Source organism: Pieris brassicae, chromosome 3 (genome assembly GCF_905147105.1).
Source record: "Pieris brassicae chromosome 3, ilPieBrab1.1, whole genome shotgun sequence".
NCBI classification, from domain to species: Eukaryota; Metazoa; Arthropoda; class Insecta; order Lepidoptera; family Pieridae; genus Pieris; species Pieris brassicae.
Window position 1 is genome coordinate 4,020,516 of NC_059667.1, and position 16,575 is coordinate 4,037,090.

A 16,575-nucleotide genomic window follows, 5' to 3' on the forward strand; every position below is an offset into this window, starting at 1 on the left:
CCTAAAATCGTTTCAGTATCAGAAATCACATTAGCTTTATAGCTTTGTACTAATCGTACAAATCATGTGTTTGCCATATTATGTTTTAGCTAGATTTATTTTATTTTTAAGCATAACTGTATCTTATGTTACGTGTGTTGAAAATATATCTATATACGGACCAGGTCTACAACCTCACAAAGTAGTTTTGCCGGCACGATATTTTTTTATAAACTTTACCCATTTAAATGAGGAATCGTAAGTATGATAATTTCTAAAGAGTTATCTTTTAGTCTTTTTTGTTAGTTGCTAATTACTTCTTGTGTTCAGGTATACCAGTGAGTTTGGCCGCCAGGTAGCAGTAGAAATCACTGGCAATTCTCGTAAAAAATCTCACTGTAGAATATGGTCTAATATACTAGATAGAAAGGATGGAACATTTATAGTACGATACAAAGTGTATGAAGAGTGTTCAAAACTGGTTATTAATATATATTACAAAAGTAAACACATTCAAAATTCGCCTATTATTATAAAAGGTTTGCTATTATTTAGTTAATGACAATTAATGAATATTTTTTAAGTTTACTTGTATAAATATTCTTTCACAATCTTAGTTATTAAAATCACAATCAAATTATTTCAAACAAGTTTCTACAAACAGTTAATATTTTTTATTTTGAATAATTAATAATAATTTTAATTTTTAATTATTCTATATATATTATATATTTTTTTAGAAACTATTCTACCAGATCAGTGTGGATGCCCTGAAAAAGACTTAAATATATGGTTATTAAACAATGACTGCCCTACTACCTATGAGCAAATACAAAATGATCTCAATCCCTACAATAGTATTAAAATAAGAAATGCAATCAAAAAGATAATAAAATTATACCATAATCCAGAGAGCACAAGTTTTTGTCACTATGTTATAAAAAATAATGAGATTTATAGAGAATGTTATGGTAAACACATTGGTTTTAATATGTTTGCTGATAACATTTTACTAGCCATTACAAGGAAAGTTGTTCTACCGGATATGGAACTTGTGATAAACTTGGGTGATTGGCCTTTAGTTAGAAAGGGTGATGAAAACTTACCAATTTTTTCATGGTGTGGAAGAAATGACTCAATTGACATAGTAATGCCAACTTATGATATCACAGAATCAAGCTTAGAAAATATGGGGAGGTATATTTTGTATTTTTGTTAGAAATTTATTTAAATAATGCTTGCAATTTAAATTTTTTTATAATGTTGCTTTACAGGGTGACATTAGATGTTTTATCTGTGCAAGGAAATGTTGATCCAAAATGGTCTCAACGTGAACCACGTGCCTTCTGGAGAGGCAGGGACTCTCGAGCTGAAAGATTAAAGTTGATTGACATTGCTAGAGCAAATCCAGATTTATTGAATGCTTCACTAACAAACTTTTTTTTCTTTCGTGATAAGGAAGCTGAGTATGGTCCAAAGGTGCCCCATATATCTTTCTTTAAGTTTTTTGATGTAAGTATTAAACAACAGGTTTTGTTTAGAATGACTTACAACTTAAGATCATATGCTATTTTCATACGAAGGAAAGATTGTACAAAAGGGCCAGTAATAAATGTAATGCATAATAGGCATCCTTAGTTTTGAATAAACTACATGCAAACTTACTATTTCTCTGACAGTAAAATCAAAACCAATGGGGTTTGAAGACAAATGTGTCTTGTATGATCTTTATACCCAGAAGTAAATTTGCTAAATTTGTGGAATTATAACATAAAATGTTATCTATATTCCTTAACCTCAAAAAGAAGATGGTTGTATGTTTAATATTAACTGAGGACAATTGTGTGATAATAGGTTCAATGATTTGACAGAATGAATCATTTTTTAAGAGAAAATTTGTTAGATTTTCATACTATTTTAACTCTGAACTATTTATATATTGTTACAAATTATGTATTTTTATAATTCTTTTATAGTACAAATATCAAATTAACATAGATGGTACTGTGGCCGCATATAGACTGCCTTATCTTTTGGCTGGGGGTGGATTAGTTTTAAAACAAGATTCACCATATTATGAACATTTCTATAGCCAATTAAAACCTTGGATTCATTATGTACCAGTAGCTAGAGACCTTTCAGATTTGAAGAAACAAATTCTTTGGGCTCAAGAAAATGATGCTAAAGCTTACAAAATTGCCAGAAACGGTAGAAAATTTGCAAACAACCATTTACTGCCTCACCATATTATCTGTTATCATGTTTCCTTATTTTCGGTAAGTTTTAACAGATTTCTAAGCATTAAATAGATATATACCAACTTATGAAGGTTAATTCTGGATCAAAGCACATGCTTTGAACCCCAAAATAAATGTTGTTTTTAGTGAGATATAAGCCAAAAAGTCTTTCTATAGGTGTACAACTCTTCTGGATGTACTAAATTATAGAGGCAGTTTTACTATTTAAAACTATTTTTAATGAATGTATTTTTGGACAGGAATGGAGTAAAAGAATTGTTGGGGAAATAACTGTGGATGAAAATATGGCACATGTGCCACAGACAAAATTTGAATGTACTTGTGATTCAAAGAAATCAGAAACACATGATGAACTCTAGACTAACTTATAGTATTGTAACATTCTCATTAGTAATATAGTACAAAAGAAAAACAAACTATTTAAATATATTTTATTTTAAATTGTATGTGTATTTTTATCATGGTCACTAATGTGCGGTGACATAACAAATAATTTAATAGAAATAACTTATTAACAAAATATTCTATAATACACAAAACTATAGCAGGTAACAAGATTTATAAATAAAATAATTGAAATCATTGGAAGACTTATCACACAATAAAAAAAAATTGAATTTCGAATTTTCATTACATACAACCTTTTTGGTTTGGGCCTCGTATTTCTGAATCGTGTCATAATAATTTGATTTTTCTAATAGGCTAGTTGGAGATCAGTCTTCTGTGCCTGATACAGTCGACTTTTTCTTTCTAACTTCTAAGGCATGCCGGTTTCATAAACATGAAAAGAGCTATCAAACCATTTTTTAAGTTAGACATATTTGTGTGACTTGAGGTACGAATTACAATATGCACTTTGATTGACTTTCAAATGTGAAAAACGTATTGGAATTTGACATAAGAGTTTTTTTGGAGTCACAGTTCGTACAGTCTCGTTTGTAAATCCCACCATAAAGTCTGCACGGAAAGGACCCGTGAAGCAATTATGCGATAGTACAGTAATTCATATTTGCTAAAAAAAAATTTCATATCAGGGTGACAACTGTCAAACTTTAATAACGTGACATTTCCCAACTCCGCGTAGACTATCAGATACTAGTGACTTGTCTATCTATACATAGCAACGTCGGGGCTCCTATAGAAGCACATATATGCGTCTGCGAGTAACCGTTTAGCGTGGCCGGGTAGAAGGCGATCGTGAGGCGCGGAAGCGTGTAAAGCCCGACCCCCTTCGTCACTAACCCAACCCGCTAATTCCTCTATTTCTATTATCTCTGGTATGTTGTAGCCGTTGCGTTCACCTGGAATTAAGCGGTAATTATCTACACTAATACTATTAAAAGAGAGTTTGTGAAGTTGTAGGAGGTAAGGTAATCTCTACATTGGAACGAAATTTGATTTGATTAAAATTCAATAGATTTCTGAGTATCATTGGCTATATTCGAAAGAATGAAATGTTTTTTCTAAATAGTCGGATTTCTCGAGAAAAACCGAAAAGTGTTTAACAAACGCTACATTAACGATCACATATTATTGAGTTCTAAAATAAGATGAAAATAAAATTATCAACCTCACAGTTATGTTCAACTTTTATATTTAAGTCACAAAAAGTCGTACAACGAAGTGGGCACAGGTCAACTATTGTACAATTGTAGTAGTAAAGTATTTTGTATATACCTATATATATTATTACACTATCTTTTTGTAATCGGTATAATCCATTAGATTGTAAATTTTATATCAGCTTACATTGTCTTTATTTTACGTAGTTAAGAAAAAAATATACTTTTTCGGAATAATACGCGCTAAAAATTATTAATTAATTAATTCGATATTTGCTGTAAAGCGAGGAGCGAAGCGAGCGAGTATAATATAAACTATGTTTTTTTATGTAATAGGAAGCAAACGGGCTGGAGGCTCACCTGATGATAAGTGATACCGCCGCCCATGGACACTCATATTGCTAGAAGGCTCGCAAGTGCGTTGCCGGCCTTTCATGTATTGGTACACTAATGTTATATATAGATATACACATTTAATACAGAGAATTGTTTCCAAGAGAAACTTAAACTATTACAGATAACCATAAAAAAAAAATATGTAGAATATATTTCCAAACTAAAAAAATACCTTTTCGGTCCGCCATGGAATCAAAGAAGCACCAAGGAGCATCGTGTGCGACGCCAGTCTTGACAAAGGCAACATAATGACTTGTCTCTATACAAAGAACTGCGAATAACTCCATATAAACACGTGGCACGGGACACGATTCCAATATATTCGCGTATTCCTCACATATTGTCAACGGTGTTGCCTAAAACAAAAATAAAATTTCTTTATTCATATAAAACACTTAATTTACAACACAATATCACAAAACAGGTAAAAAATAAACGGTCTAGCATGTTAATGGGCGCTGCTAAGAACAGTTTATTCCAGATAATCCAAATGTAAATAACAATAAATATACCACACTAAATATGTCTTCCTGCACCGTAAGGAGCGGTAATGGCGGACATAGACAAAATTTTATTTAGGGAGCGTTCAAGAATTACGTAACGCATTTTTTGTTCCTTTTGTAAAACGTTACGATGCGGAGCGGGGATTGAATTACGCGTTATTGTTAATATTATTGTCTGCTTTCCTGTACTTTAACACCACATAATGGTAAGTTTTAGGTTTAAAGAGCCACTGGAGTTGGTCACGAAACGTTTTACTATTGGAAACAGAAACGTTACGGCGCATTGTATGGGGAATCTACAAAAATTGCGCGACGTAATACTGGAACGCCCCCTTACCGGGTAAATCAATTCCTGTTGTAACCTTGAAATCTTTTCAAATGGTCGGTCAATTGAAATCTCTTCATTCAAATTTTAAACCTGACAAATTACCACTATCAATCGATCTATCTTTGTTACTATACCTTATGTGTTGGGCGAGTAGCGTGCGCGAGTCTTAAACAAGAAGAGCAAAGGGCGCCTGTATCGAGGGCTCCACCCGCCACGCACGCACTGCACTCCCAACGTGCAAGACTGCCGCATACCGCGCACTGACGGGGTACTAGAGCCATAAATGCAAGAAACATTAGTTTGACCTGATTAGTACGACCTATTTAGGCCTCCCAACACGTGTGCTAAATTTCGTAAGTATAGGTATAGTATTGTCTTTTGTCAACATAGCTTCTACACATTAAGAAAACACTTTTAATCTGATTAAAGCTATGTATTATTATTATAAACTTATAATTATTTAAATAATTTTAAATTTAAATTTTTCCGTCATTTTTTAGTCGATATCAACTCCGGGGAAATAAATACAGATAACACAACTTTCTCTACAGCTGTGATACTTTTGACATTCAACACCTTTTGTCTTCAGTCACCGTGACAACGCACGCTGTAAAGCACGCGAAACGTCAGAAAAAAAAATTATGTAAATAATTATAAGTTTATAATAATAATACATAGCTTGAATCCGTTTAAAAAGTGTTTTCTTAAGTTCTTAAGACATTGATATGAATGATATCAAAGTTTCCGTAAATCTTAAAATCTCCAGAAATGCGTGGATTATAAACAAATTTGGAGGCAGTTAAATATTTTAAAATTACTTGAATTAAATTATTATGAATTGTTTTTTTGACATTTAACGATGATATTTAATCTCAAATTATGATTTGTTATTTGTTACGAATCAGTTAAATCTAAAATCATATAACATTCAGATAACACGTGACTTGTTTGCCTTCAGGCCAAAAGTATCTATCTCTATATCTCTCAGGCGATATGCATAGAATAAATAAAATATAGTTCACGAAATATCGCTTTGTAAAATCTTTGATTTGTGTACAAGTTTGTAGTGCTTTAAAATAGGTAATAATGCAAAAAAAATATCTAAATAAATTTAGTGTTAATATATAAAAATATGGCTTACGTCCTTCAATTAGATCGGTCACATCCAAAAGTGGTGACGGCAAAACCCTTTGATACAATTTGTAGTTCTTTCCAAACCTAGGCATCTGAATAATAAATGCTGCAGGGACCTTAAAAAAACAAATAATATTGTCATAAAATAAAATAATCTCTCGCTAACCATCCTACCAGCAGCATTTAAATTCCATTAATTTCGTTTCGCGTTCTTCACATCGACACGCAGAAAACAAGCTTTTTGTATCGCGCAGCGCGGACATAAAATAAACGATATTTAAGAATATCCATAGCGCAAAATCACCTGAATCATGAGCACACCCCACAAACACACCATCAATTCTGCATCATCACACAAAATGAGGTATTACTAAGTTAAATGTATTGAATAATTTTTATTGCTTTTTCCTTTCGATAATGTTTGAACATTTTTGTAAATACTATGTATTCCATCTTTGGATATATATTTAGGATGATTGTTTTTTATTATATATAATTTATGTCGTATTCTGTATGATTACGAAATAAATACATACATTTAAAAAATTGCGTTAATTTGTTCACTCATGTGATAGTAAAATATAACATATATTAATGTAAATAACTTAAAATAAATAGATATAATAATAATAATCTAGTAGCGCTACAACCCTATATGGGTCTTGGCCTTAGATTACATTCATTTCTTCGATAATTTTTATTTTATAGACAAAGGTCTATAAAATCAGCCTTCTGTGCATGATACATGTCATCGATTTTTGGGTATGACAAATGCCAGTTTCCTCACGATGCCTTGTATCATACTACAAGCGAGTGTTAGATGCGCACAAAGAAAGTGCATTGGTGCAAACCGAGGATCGAAACCTACGACCTCAGGGATGAGACTCGCACGATGAAGCCTGGCCAAAATTGCTTTTATGAAGTGGTATACAAGTCCAAATTACCTCACTAAGTTTAACCCCAGATGTGGCGAAAGATTGCTCTAGCAATTGTTGTACGCTCGGCAATGTAACGTGTTCGTCCTTTTCAACGAACAATTGGTAGCAATACGACTCCTGTCCTGAAGATAACTTTAGGAATGGTTCAGCCCTTAATAACTGTGCTACTAGACCGTTTAGGAATTCTTCGGGATCCTGTAAAATAGGAAAATTTAATTATTTATTAATTTAAGGATGTCTTTATTGATTTGTGATAGGATATATTAGGTCCTTACATATGAAATTGGCGTTTTGTCGTACTGGCCACTTTGACCTCAAATACCTCCTCTTTGGTTAGGAATTTCAAATTCAAATTTGTACAGCTATTTACTCATGTATTTGTGCTTCGATAACCGTCATTCATTAGTTTTTTTCTGTTCGCGTCACTCATTTTACAAAATAGAAAACTTAAAGTATCGCATTATTTACGACTACGAGTTCCGCCGTGGCACTAGTGCTGCGGAAACGACTCGAAGGGTGAATGATGTGTCGGGCGGTCATGTTGCAAAAGAAAACACAGTTCGTTTTTGGTTCCAACGTTATCGTTCTGGAAATTTCGACCTGCAGAACAAGCCCCGTGGACGGCCTGAGACCCAAGTTGATAATGAAGTATTGAAAGCTATTGTGGAAGCGGATCCATCGCAAACCACGTCCGAGTTATCTGCAGGCTGCGGTGTTAGTGATAAAACTGTTTTAATTCACTTGAAGCAAATTGGGAAGATTAAAAAGCTTGAAAGGTGGGTACCTCACGAATTGACTGAAGCAAACCGGCAAACGCGCGTCGACTGCTACGTTACATTACTGAACCGGCACAATAATGAAGGTATTTTAAACCGAATCATTACCTGTGATAAAAAACTTTACGATAATCGGATGCGCTCAGCGCAATGGTTGTATCCTGGCCAGCCAGCCAAATCCTGCCCCAAGCGAAAATTAACCCCAAAAAAGTTACTTGTAAGCGTTTGGTGGACTAGTGCCGGTATTGTTAATTGCAGTTTTCTCAAATCTGGCCAGACTATTACGGCTGATGTCTATTGTCAGCAATTGCAAACCATGATGGAAAAGCTAGCGGCTAAACAACCTAGGCTGGTCAATCGCTCCACGCCACTGCTACTTCACGACAACGCTAAACCACACACTGCACAACAGATGGCTACCAAATTAGAAGAGCTTCAATTGGAATGTCTAAGACATCCTCCGTACTCCCCGGACCTTGCTCCAACAGATTACCATTTTTTTCGAAATTTGGACAACTTCTTGCAAGGGCAAAAATTTAACTCTGATGGGGCAGTCCCAATCGCCTTCACAGATTTTATTGATTCCCGTCCGACTGTTTTTTTTTAGTAAAGGGATCAATGAACTACCTATGAGAAGACAAAAGTGCATAGAAAACAATGGTTCATACTTTGATTACTTAAATATATTATATTTAAAAATATTCGACTTTTTATTCCTCCCATACAAAACGCCAATTTCATATGTAAGTATCTAATATTTTACAAAGCATTCAAATGTTTCAGTGTTGTTTTTTCGGTTGTAATTATTTTTTTAAACATTTACTTACTATTTTATTCTTTCTACTTAAACACACAGCTTTTTTAGGTAAAAAAAAACCACGAACAAGACGTTAAATAAATCTCATTGTATAGCAGAGCACTAAAACATTGGCATTAACCAATGCGGTATGAAGCAACTAATTTCAATCAGCTAATGACTGCCTAAGGTAACATAGCTCATAACATGTCCGTCACAAAAATTGTATGAGCAAAATTACCTTATAGTAAATATACATTATTTATGTATAATATATAAACACTAAATAGTTTTCATAATACCTTTTCTTCTGAAGTAAGCCCGGGCACGTCCGAAAGCCTTTCAAGTAACGTACGCAATTTCATAACGCGGTCGGCTCGCACGTAGCCGTGACGTCGTAACGGGTTCACTATCTCTTCGCGAAGTACGCGTTGTACTTCACTGTAGTGCGGTGAATCCTATATAAATTAGACTTTACAGTACCTTGGCATAGTTATAAAAACAATGTTAAATTAATTCATTTTGGAATATGGGCCCAAAAATTATATAGAAGTCTGTTAATTTGTGTTGCTATTCAAAAGATGTAATTATAGTAGGTTCAGATTTAAGCGAAGTTGCGAAATTTAGTTTTGTTTAAATTGACATTTGACATCTGTCAGTTTGATCTGCAGCTTAAATAACGATTAAAGTGAACGAATCGATACAGACTTCAAACATACGTCAATCGAATTCAGTTATTATGAAAAATAACTTATACCTACTGAATTTATTATAATCACAATGTGGATTACCATTACATTGTACCTTTAGGACAGAAGTTGCTATGTTTAGAAAAGTTAATAAGTGAAAGTGAATTACAAAATTACTTTATAATGTCTTTATTGGAATAAATATACAATTGGACTTGAAACAAGTTAAGCAATAGTGCAGTTCCAACTTCGAAAAAATTAGATATTATTTTGGCATTAAAAGACATTATTCTACCTTTATGAGTTGTCAAATGTCATTTATTAAATAGGCCCTACTACAGTTGAAAGTAATTTAAAGAATTAGTCAAGCTGTTATTAAAAGAAAACCATGATTATAGTGAGAAAAAACAGTTTTAAGGTTTAAAGTTATATGAATTAATTTATATATCGAGAACTCAAGACTTTATAATTCACTATACCTTCCAGATCTTAGATTTTTTGTTTTATTTGTATAAACTCATGTCAATATAACTTACTTCATGTTCTGGTGGTCGATATAGGAGAGCATCAAAAACGCTTGTAAAAGTGAACATAGCAAACAATGTTGCATCGAGATAACAGGAATTGTGATGTCCTTGAATCCCTCGGTTCTTGCCTGCTAAGTCGCCTAAAGAGTTCAAAGGCGGTACAACGCCTGGGACTACTGGGCAATCGGGCTGGAAATGATAATGTTAATTTTAATAAGTAAGCCTACAGGAGGTGTCATGGAGGTTCAGAAACACAATACTATTAACATAAAGCGCTCCCAACAAATAGTAATCTAGCTTAAATTTAATATATGTAATACAAAATATAAAAATAAAGAGAAGAATATCACGGTACGGTACAGCTTTCACTTCGATCACTTCTATCTTGAACGAAAAGTGGTTTAAAGAAATATAGAGTCAGGAGAAATGGTTCCCAGCCTGTGGTGCTTTTACATTACTAATAATAATTTGAAAAGGCTCAGTGACTCAGTAATTTCGAATTAGTATTGTCTTTTGTTAAAATAGCTTTTACACATTAAGAAAAACACTTTTTGAACGGATTAAAGCTATGTATTATTATTAAAACTTATAATTATTTACATAATTCTGAATTATAATTTTTTCCGACGTTTCGCGTGCTTTTCAGCGTGCGTGGTCACGGTGACTGAAGACAAAAGGTGTTAAATGTCAAAAGTATCACAGCGGCAGAGAAAGTTGTTTTAACAACAATAAATACAGATAAATAATTATAAGTTTTAATAATAATACATAGCTTTAATCCGTTCAAAAAGTGTTTTTCTTAATTTCGATTTAATCTTTTATTACTTTGTATATCATATCTAAGTATTAATATAGTATGACGATAAAGTGATAGTAGATTTAGTTTTACTTAAAACGACATTTACGACAATTTCTAACATAATTTGTGGATAGTAGGCACACCCTAGGTGGCCCCTTAAAGTATGTATAACAGAAATTTTTAGAAAAAATGGCTACAAATAAGCTAAAGAAAAAAAAGCGACCGATAAAGCAACATTGACACAATTGAATGCTTTGTAATATATCCTATCGCAAAGCAATAAAGTCGTCATTAAATTAATAAACAATTAAATCGTCACTTTTACAGGATTCCGAAGAGTTCCTAAACGGTTTAGAAGCTCAATTACTAAGAGCAGAACCATTCCTAAAGTCATTTTCGATATTTTCTAAATTCATTATTCGTTGAAAACGACGAACACGTTACGTTGCCGAGCGTACAACAATTGTTAGAGCAATCTTTCACCACATCTGGGGTTAAACTTAGGGAGCTAATTTGGACTTGTATACCACTTCATAAAAGCAGTGTTGGCCTTGTGGCTTTAGCGTGCGATTTAAATCCCTGTGAGTCGTAGGTTCGACACCGGCTGAAGACCAATGGACATTCTTTCCTAAGTACAAGCACACTCGCTCGCACGGTAAAAGCAAACATTGTAAGGAAACCATCTCAAATCAAGAAAATCAACGACATGTGTCAATTAGAAGGCTCCTCCTTGTCCATGAAATTAAAATGATCAAAGAAACGGATGCAATCCCAGGTCAAGACTCATTTCGGGTTCTAGCGCCAAATTATTATTATTATGTTAATTATGTTATATTCTGTTGTAGAGTGCGCCACCATTGATTACCTGATCGAAATGTTCATCATTATGCAAATGTCGTTCCGGCGGGGGCGTGTCTCTGAACCTCGCATCACGTCGACACAATGCAAGTGGTACGAACAACGCACGTCCCGGAGCACAGGGGAATAATCGTTGCCCGTTACGAATGCCATCTCCCAAACCACACACGTTCTGTTCCAGCTCTACACCTGCTGTTGCTGTGTCTAAGGAGAAAATAAACAGAACAATTATTACATTCAAATGAGGTAATAATATAGTAAGAACAATATTTTGTATGAATAAGCCCAATTGCATATAATTTACTATTATTATTTTATATCAAACTCAACTACGTTGCATACAATTAAAGGAGTCTAGCATCGTACCGATATGGAAACCATTGAAGACAGTCAATTATCGTTTACAACCAGGTGTTTAGCTACTTTCCCATTACCAGGAGAGAACCGAATAGTCTCGAGAAGCTGGTAATGGAAGAGAGGAGTGATGGCAGGAGAAGTCGGTGTCGATCGCCTTTCCTTTGGTTTAACCAAATGAGACAAGCTGAGGATAGTCAGCAAGTTGACACATCGGTTAGGGCTTTTCTAGACGGGCACGACCTGCAGTAATTTAGACTACGAAGAAAGGCTACAAAAGCATGCATTAATTTTTTTTATTAAAAGACAATGAATACTCACCATCAATAATTCCAATCCATCGAACCACACCATAGTAATGCTGGTTAACGTCAGTTGCGACTTCAACCAACGAACCAACACCAATGTCGTCTTGTAAGTGTATGGGTGATTGTCTTCCCTGCCATTGAGGTATTGATCTAGGTGATCCTAGAGATGGTGTGTCATACAGTTCTTCCGGAATTCCATTACCGCCTACATCTGAAAGACGTCAATAATGTCTCTTCCTGGCAAACATTTATTGTAAGCTAAGAATTTTATCTAGTCCCGATAAATGATGTCCAGTTGTAGTCCATATATAATGACCAAAGAGTCAATAGTTAAAAGAACTTTAAGGGTCTCACGAAATTAGTTGCGGCGTATATAGATTGCGAAAGTTACAAGCGACGCAATTAGCCGGCACCCGTAGTGCCGGTAAACAGCAAATCGACGAGCCCACTTAATGAATACGTTGATTTAAGCACTTTCGCATAGTGATTACATTGTCACATCAATTTAGAAATACTAGTCTCTTAGAAAAAAGATAATTTTCAGGTGTCTGTACTGATGGTCACTGTGACCGAATATGTTAAACATTTTGTAATAAGAATATAGTTAATAACAAAAACACACTGGTTTCGTATTGGAGTACGCATAGCGGTATTTCGTCTCTTGAAAGTTCCCTAAGATAATACGTTTGCGACATGGACATAGCGCGTAACAACTGACGATCGACGTCTCACCCGCATATTCTATAATTAGAAATAGGAAAGTTAAAATTGGACGTCCTACTACGTAGTCTATGTTTTAACCTATCGAGTAGTAAAAATATTTACGCGCAAGATTGGATCTTTGTAAGGATAATATGTGAATTATGGTAAGAATAAATCCTTTTTTGTCTTGGATCTGATCTGATCCTTTAAAACTCTACATTAATAACTACCATTCCTAATTCACCTAGTTGATGGTTTGCTAGGTTTACCGTGGTACTGCGCGTAATACTAATAATTTTTAATATAAGTTGTACTAAACAATATTTTATTTTAAAAAAATCTGAATTGGTCCTAAAGATATTGTAATACTATACGCTTATACTAATATATTTTACATGTATGCAGTAAATTAGAATGTTGTTTTGTTCACTTTAGTGCAATTTTTATGTATGTTTGTTAGATTAAAACACTAATTCATAAATTATATACTTACTTACATTTTAAATAGATAGTGGAGATAAGGAATCATGTGCATGCTATGAAACATAAAAATAAATTAAAGTATATTTTTATAAGTAATTAATAAAAAGCTTCATACCCACTAGAACTCCAGTTTCAATTTTCTTTGTATCATGCACCATCTTAGTATAAAAATTACTGCTTGAAGCAGAATTTAACACTGGTTTCTTTCTTCTATCTGGAACTATGTGATTCAATAGATTCACTGACTTCACTCTTTCATGAGCATACTGTGGAGTTTTCTTGGGTGTTCTTGGTACAGTACCATATTGTCTCTCAGGTGCTCTTGGTGCTGGTGGCCAACTTCCTCCAATTAAACTGAACAGATCTAGCTATACAATGAAAAGAAGAAGGGTAAGCAAACAATGTAAAAAACCAGGGCAGCATTGAAATTGTTTTCTATATCCTCTTATAATTTAAGTTAATTAAAGAAATTTATGATCATTTAGAGACCACATTATTAAGTTTGTTAAATAAACTAATCATGGGCTTCACTTTCCATATTAAAGGACACTTAGTTGTATACTAATATAGTTAGTTAAGTTAGGATTATTGATATATCTATACAGATAATTAGTGACACAATGCAGTATGCAACACACCTCATGCTTCAATTACTCGCCCATCTGTCTCAAATAGTCAATATTAAAATATGTTATAAATATGGTGGTTACAAATTATCAGTATTTATCATTTTAAGGAACTGTTTATTTTAGTTTCTGCTTCATGTATAACAGTATATTAGCACTTAACCGAATTTATATTTAGTTTTACTTTATAGACTACAATATTTAAAGTTTAAAACAATAATTTCTTAAAATGTTTGTCTCCATTGAATATCCAATCAAAAGCAATACCCAGACCAGACATACACACACACATACCCCACCATGAGTGTTTGTTATGGACCCAATGTCTTCATATCTATTCATTTGTTTTTAATGTGAAAAGATGCATGGTTAATTTATGTGTGAACATTGTAAAAATCCATTCAACCTGTGACTCTCTGTTGCTGGATGTCTTGGGCTCCTCTTGCACCTCATGATTCATTTTATTCCTAACGATAGTAAATAGTCTAGAGTAACAAGTCTAAAGAATCAAAACAATATATTTTTTAGTATAATAAAAAATACACGTAATTTACCTGACTGATGGCTAAAGACTTTCATCGACGAGGGTAATTTAATTACCATTTACCACCACTAACAACCCTATAAATGTTATTTAAAAACAAATGGATAATTATTAGTCAAATATGTGACCTCGTTAAAAAAAAGCAACAATAAAATCCACATCAATATAAATATTTATTGTGTACACAAGTCGCGAAACTCGCAGAATTTTATAATTTTCAAGTTAAACATGAAGTGTCACCTATGTGTCAATAATTTCACTGAGGATGTTTAGAGAAGTAATATTCTAAATAAATTCGACTGACTCATATAATAATAATATTATATTTAAATTCATTCAATGTTAATCGATTGCAATAATTCTCATAATTTTATGGCACATATGTAAGTTTTACACTTACAATATACCTTAGCAAGTTAATCTGTCTGGTAATTGAAGTTAATGATTATAATCTGTGGGTGACCTTTTGACCTTGAAAGTACTATCAAAATCTTGAACAAACATTAAACATAAACTGTCAAAAAATCAAAACAGCCGTGAAGTGATTAGTGAATAAGACAAGTGTTAGTGTTACAGTGTGTGTACTTGTTTATTTATTGAAAGTAATCTCTTTACATTATTAATTTCACCTTCAATTATATTTTAAACTTTGTGGGATTTGCTTATTGCTTTTCTATACTCATTGAATAGTCTATATAAACTATATTATTACCTCCCTGTCCTTAGACATAAAAATTAAGAAAAAGTATTTTAAATTTGTTTTAGGATCATCGGGACCTAATGATTCGCCAGGGCAGCATTGATGACATTAATGCTCAGCAATTTTTGAAAATAGCTAATTATGAAGATACTGTCCGACAGCTAGATATTTATTATGCCATTGGTAAGTGCCTTTTATTTTTAAGAATTTAGCCATTTAATGTTTAATCCATGACACAGTTTTTACTGATTTTAAAATTATAATTTACAGTTAAACGGCAGCTACTACGATTTCAAAGCCCCATAACTGGTTTATTCCCAGTGCTTTCCTCTGATCTTCATATAGCAAGTGTGAGGGATAGTATTTACTGTGCTTCAGCTGTGTGGGGCCTTTACCAAGCTTATAGGTAAGTCAAATTCTAATTAATTTTTCATTCAAATTTAAATGCCTAAACATTTGTTTGCCCTTTTTCACAAATTAAATATTGGCCTTCTGTTTCTTTAATACATTTATTTCCCTAAGGCGTATAGATGATGATCGTGGAAAGTCACATGAATTAGGGCAGAGCACAGTAAAATGTATGAGAGGTGTATTAGAATGCTGGATCAAGCAAGCAGCGAGAGTAGAAGCCTTCAAGACGAGGCAGAGTGCGGCCCATGCATTGCATGTTAAGTTCCATCTCACAACAGGAGAACCAGTACTTGATGACGATCAGTACCATCACTTACAAATTGATGTAGTGTCCTTATACTTACTTTTTTTGGTACAAATGATAACATCTGGACTTCAAATCATTTATACACAAGTAAGTGTGTAAACTGTTGTACTTTGTAAAATCTTTTCTTATTAGTTTCTCATCTATTTTGAGGCAAGGTTTTCTTTATTTAATTATATACAGAAAGCTTTAAATATTTTTTTTATTGAAGATGGAAATTTTTAATGGAGAATTTCAAATAACATTACATATAGTTGTCTGAGCTGGGTCGCCAGGTAATAAAATGATTTGTAATGTAACTTTAAAAATACAATTTTAATTTATAGGATGAAGTTGCATTTGTTCAAAACCTGGTATACTATGTTGAAAGGGCATACAGAACACCTGATTATGGCATGTGGGAACGAGGTTCTAAATACAATGATGGCACACCAGAAATTCATGCATCATCCATAGGTAAAAACCTCTCCTTTCATCAATACCAACTTAATAATGTAAAGAATGTAAATTCTGATAATTTCATCTCACCACTTTTGAACATAAATCAGTAGTCTTTCTTTATAACCCTAGATATACTAGAAATAAAAGTTGCTCCGCTTT

General features: G+C 33.2%; 3 protein-coding genes across 14 annotated transcripts in view; 2 read left to right on the forward strand and 1 right to left on the reverse strand.

Annotated features, from left to right (window-relative positions):
• Positions 1-2,681, forward strand: LOC123706906 (protein O-glucosyltransferase 2-like). The gene is made up of 6 exons (XM_045656523.1): positions 1-237; positions 310-518; positions 720-1,176; positions 1,254-1,491; positions 1,956-2,255; positions 2,477-2,681. Exons 1-6 carry the CDS (start codon positions 65-67, stop codon positions 2,594-2,596), a joined length of 1,497 nt encoding a protein of 498 aa, XP_045512479.1. The 5' UTR covers positions 1-64; the 3' UTR covers positions 2,597-2,681.
• Positions 2,662-14,817, reverse strand: LOC123706905 (ubiquitin carboxyl-terminal hydrolase CYLD). 5 transcript variants are annotated; one of them, XM_045656518.1, is made up of 12 exons: positions 14,571-14,817; positions 14,423-14,483; positions 13,506-13,758; positions 12,219-12,416; positions 11,551-11,747; positions 9,896-10,075; positions 8,973-9,128; positions 7,105-7,293; positions 6,168-6,276; positions 5,161-5,297; positions 4,368-4,551; positions 2,662-3,538 (listed from the first exon to the last, which is right to left on the reverse strand). In XM_045656518.1, exons 2-12 carry the CDS (start codon positions 14,474-14,476, stop codon positions 3,345-3,347), a joined length of 1,851 nt encoding a protein of 616 aa, XP_045512474.1. In that variant the 5' UTR covers positions 14,477-14,483; positions 14,571-14,817; the 3' UTR covers positions 2,662-3,344. The 5 variants fall into 5 exon arrangements, with proteins under 5 accessions (XP_045512474.1, XP_045512475.1, XP_045512477.1 ...); XM_045656519.1 differs by lacking the exon at positions 14,423-14,483 and having other exon boundaries at positions 13,506-13,754; XM_045656521.1 differs by lacking the exon at positions 14,423-14,483 and having other exon boundaries at positions 14,571-14,813.
• LOC123706903 (probable phosphorylase b kinase regulatory subunit beta) overlaps positions 12,968-16,575 on the forward strand; it is an 18,130-nt gene continuing 14,522 nt past the window's right edge. For 3 of the 8 annotated variants that reach the window (XM_045656509.1, XM_045656511.1, XM_045656516.1), the window contains exons 1-6: positions 13,019-13,071; positions 13,707-13,780; positions 15,326-15,443; positions 15,531-15,666; positions 15,783-16,065; positions 16,302-16,431. In XM_045656509.1, the coding sequence (XP_045512465.1) occupies positions 13,766-13,780; positions 15,326-15,443; positions 15,531-15,666; positions 15,783-16,065; positions 16,302-16,431 (682 nt within the window). In that variant the 5' untranslated portion in view covers positions 13,019-13,071; positions 13,707-13,765. Of the gene's footprint in view, positions 13,072-13,706; positions 13,781-15,038; positions 15,163-15,325; positions 15,444-15,530; positions 15,667-15,782; positions 16,066-16,301; positions 16,432-16,575 lie in introns of those variants that run through there. The other 5 variants (XM_045656512.1, XM_045656510.1, XM_045656514.1 and 2 more) reach the window with 5 other exon arrangements.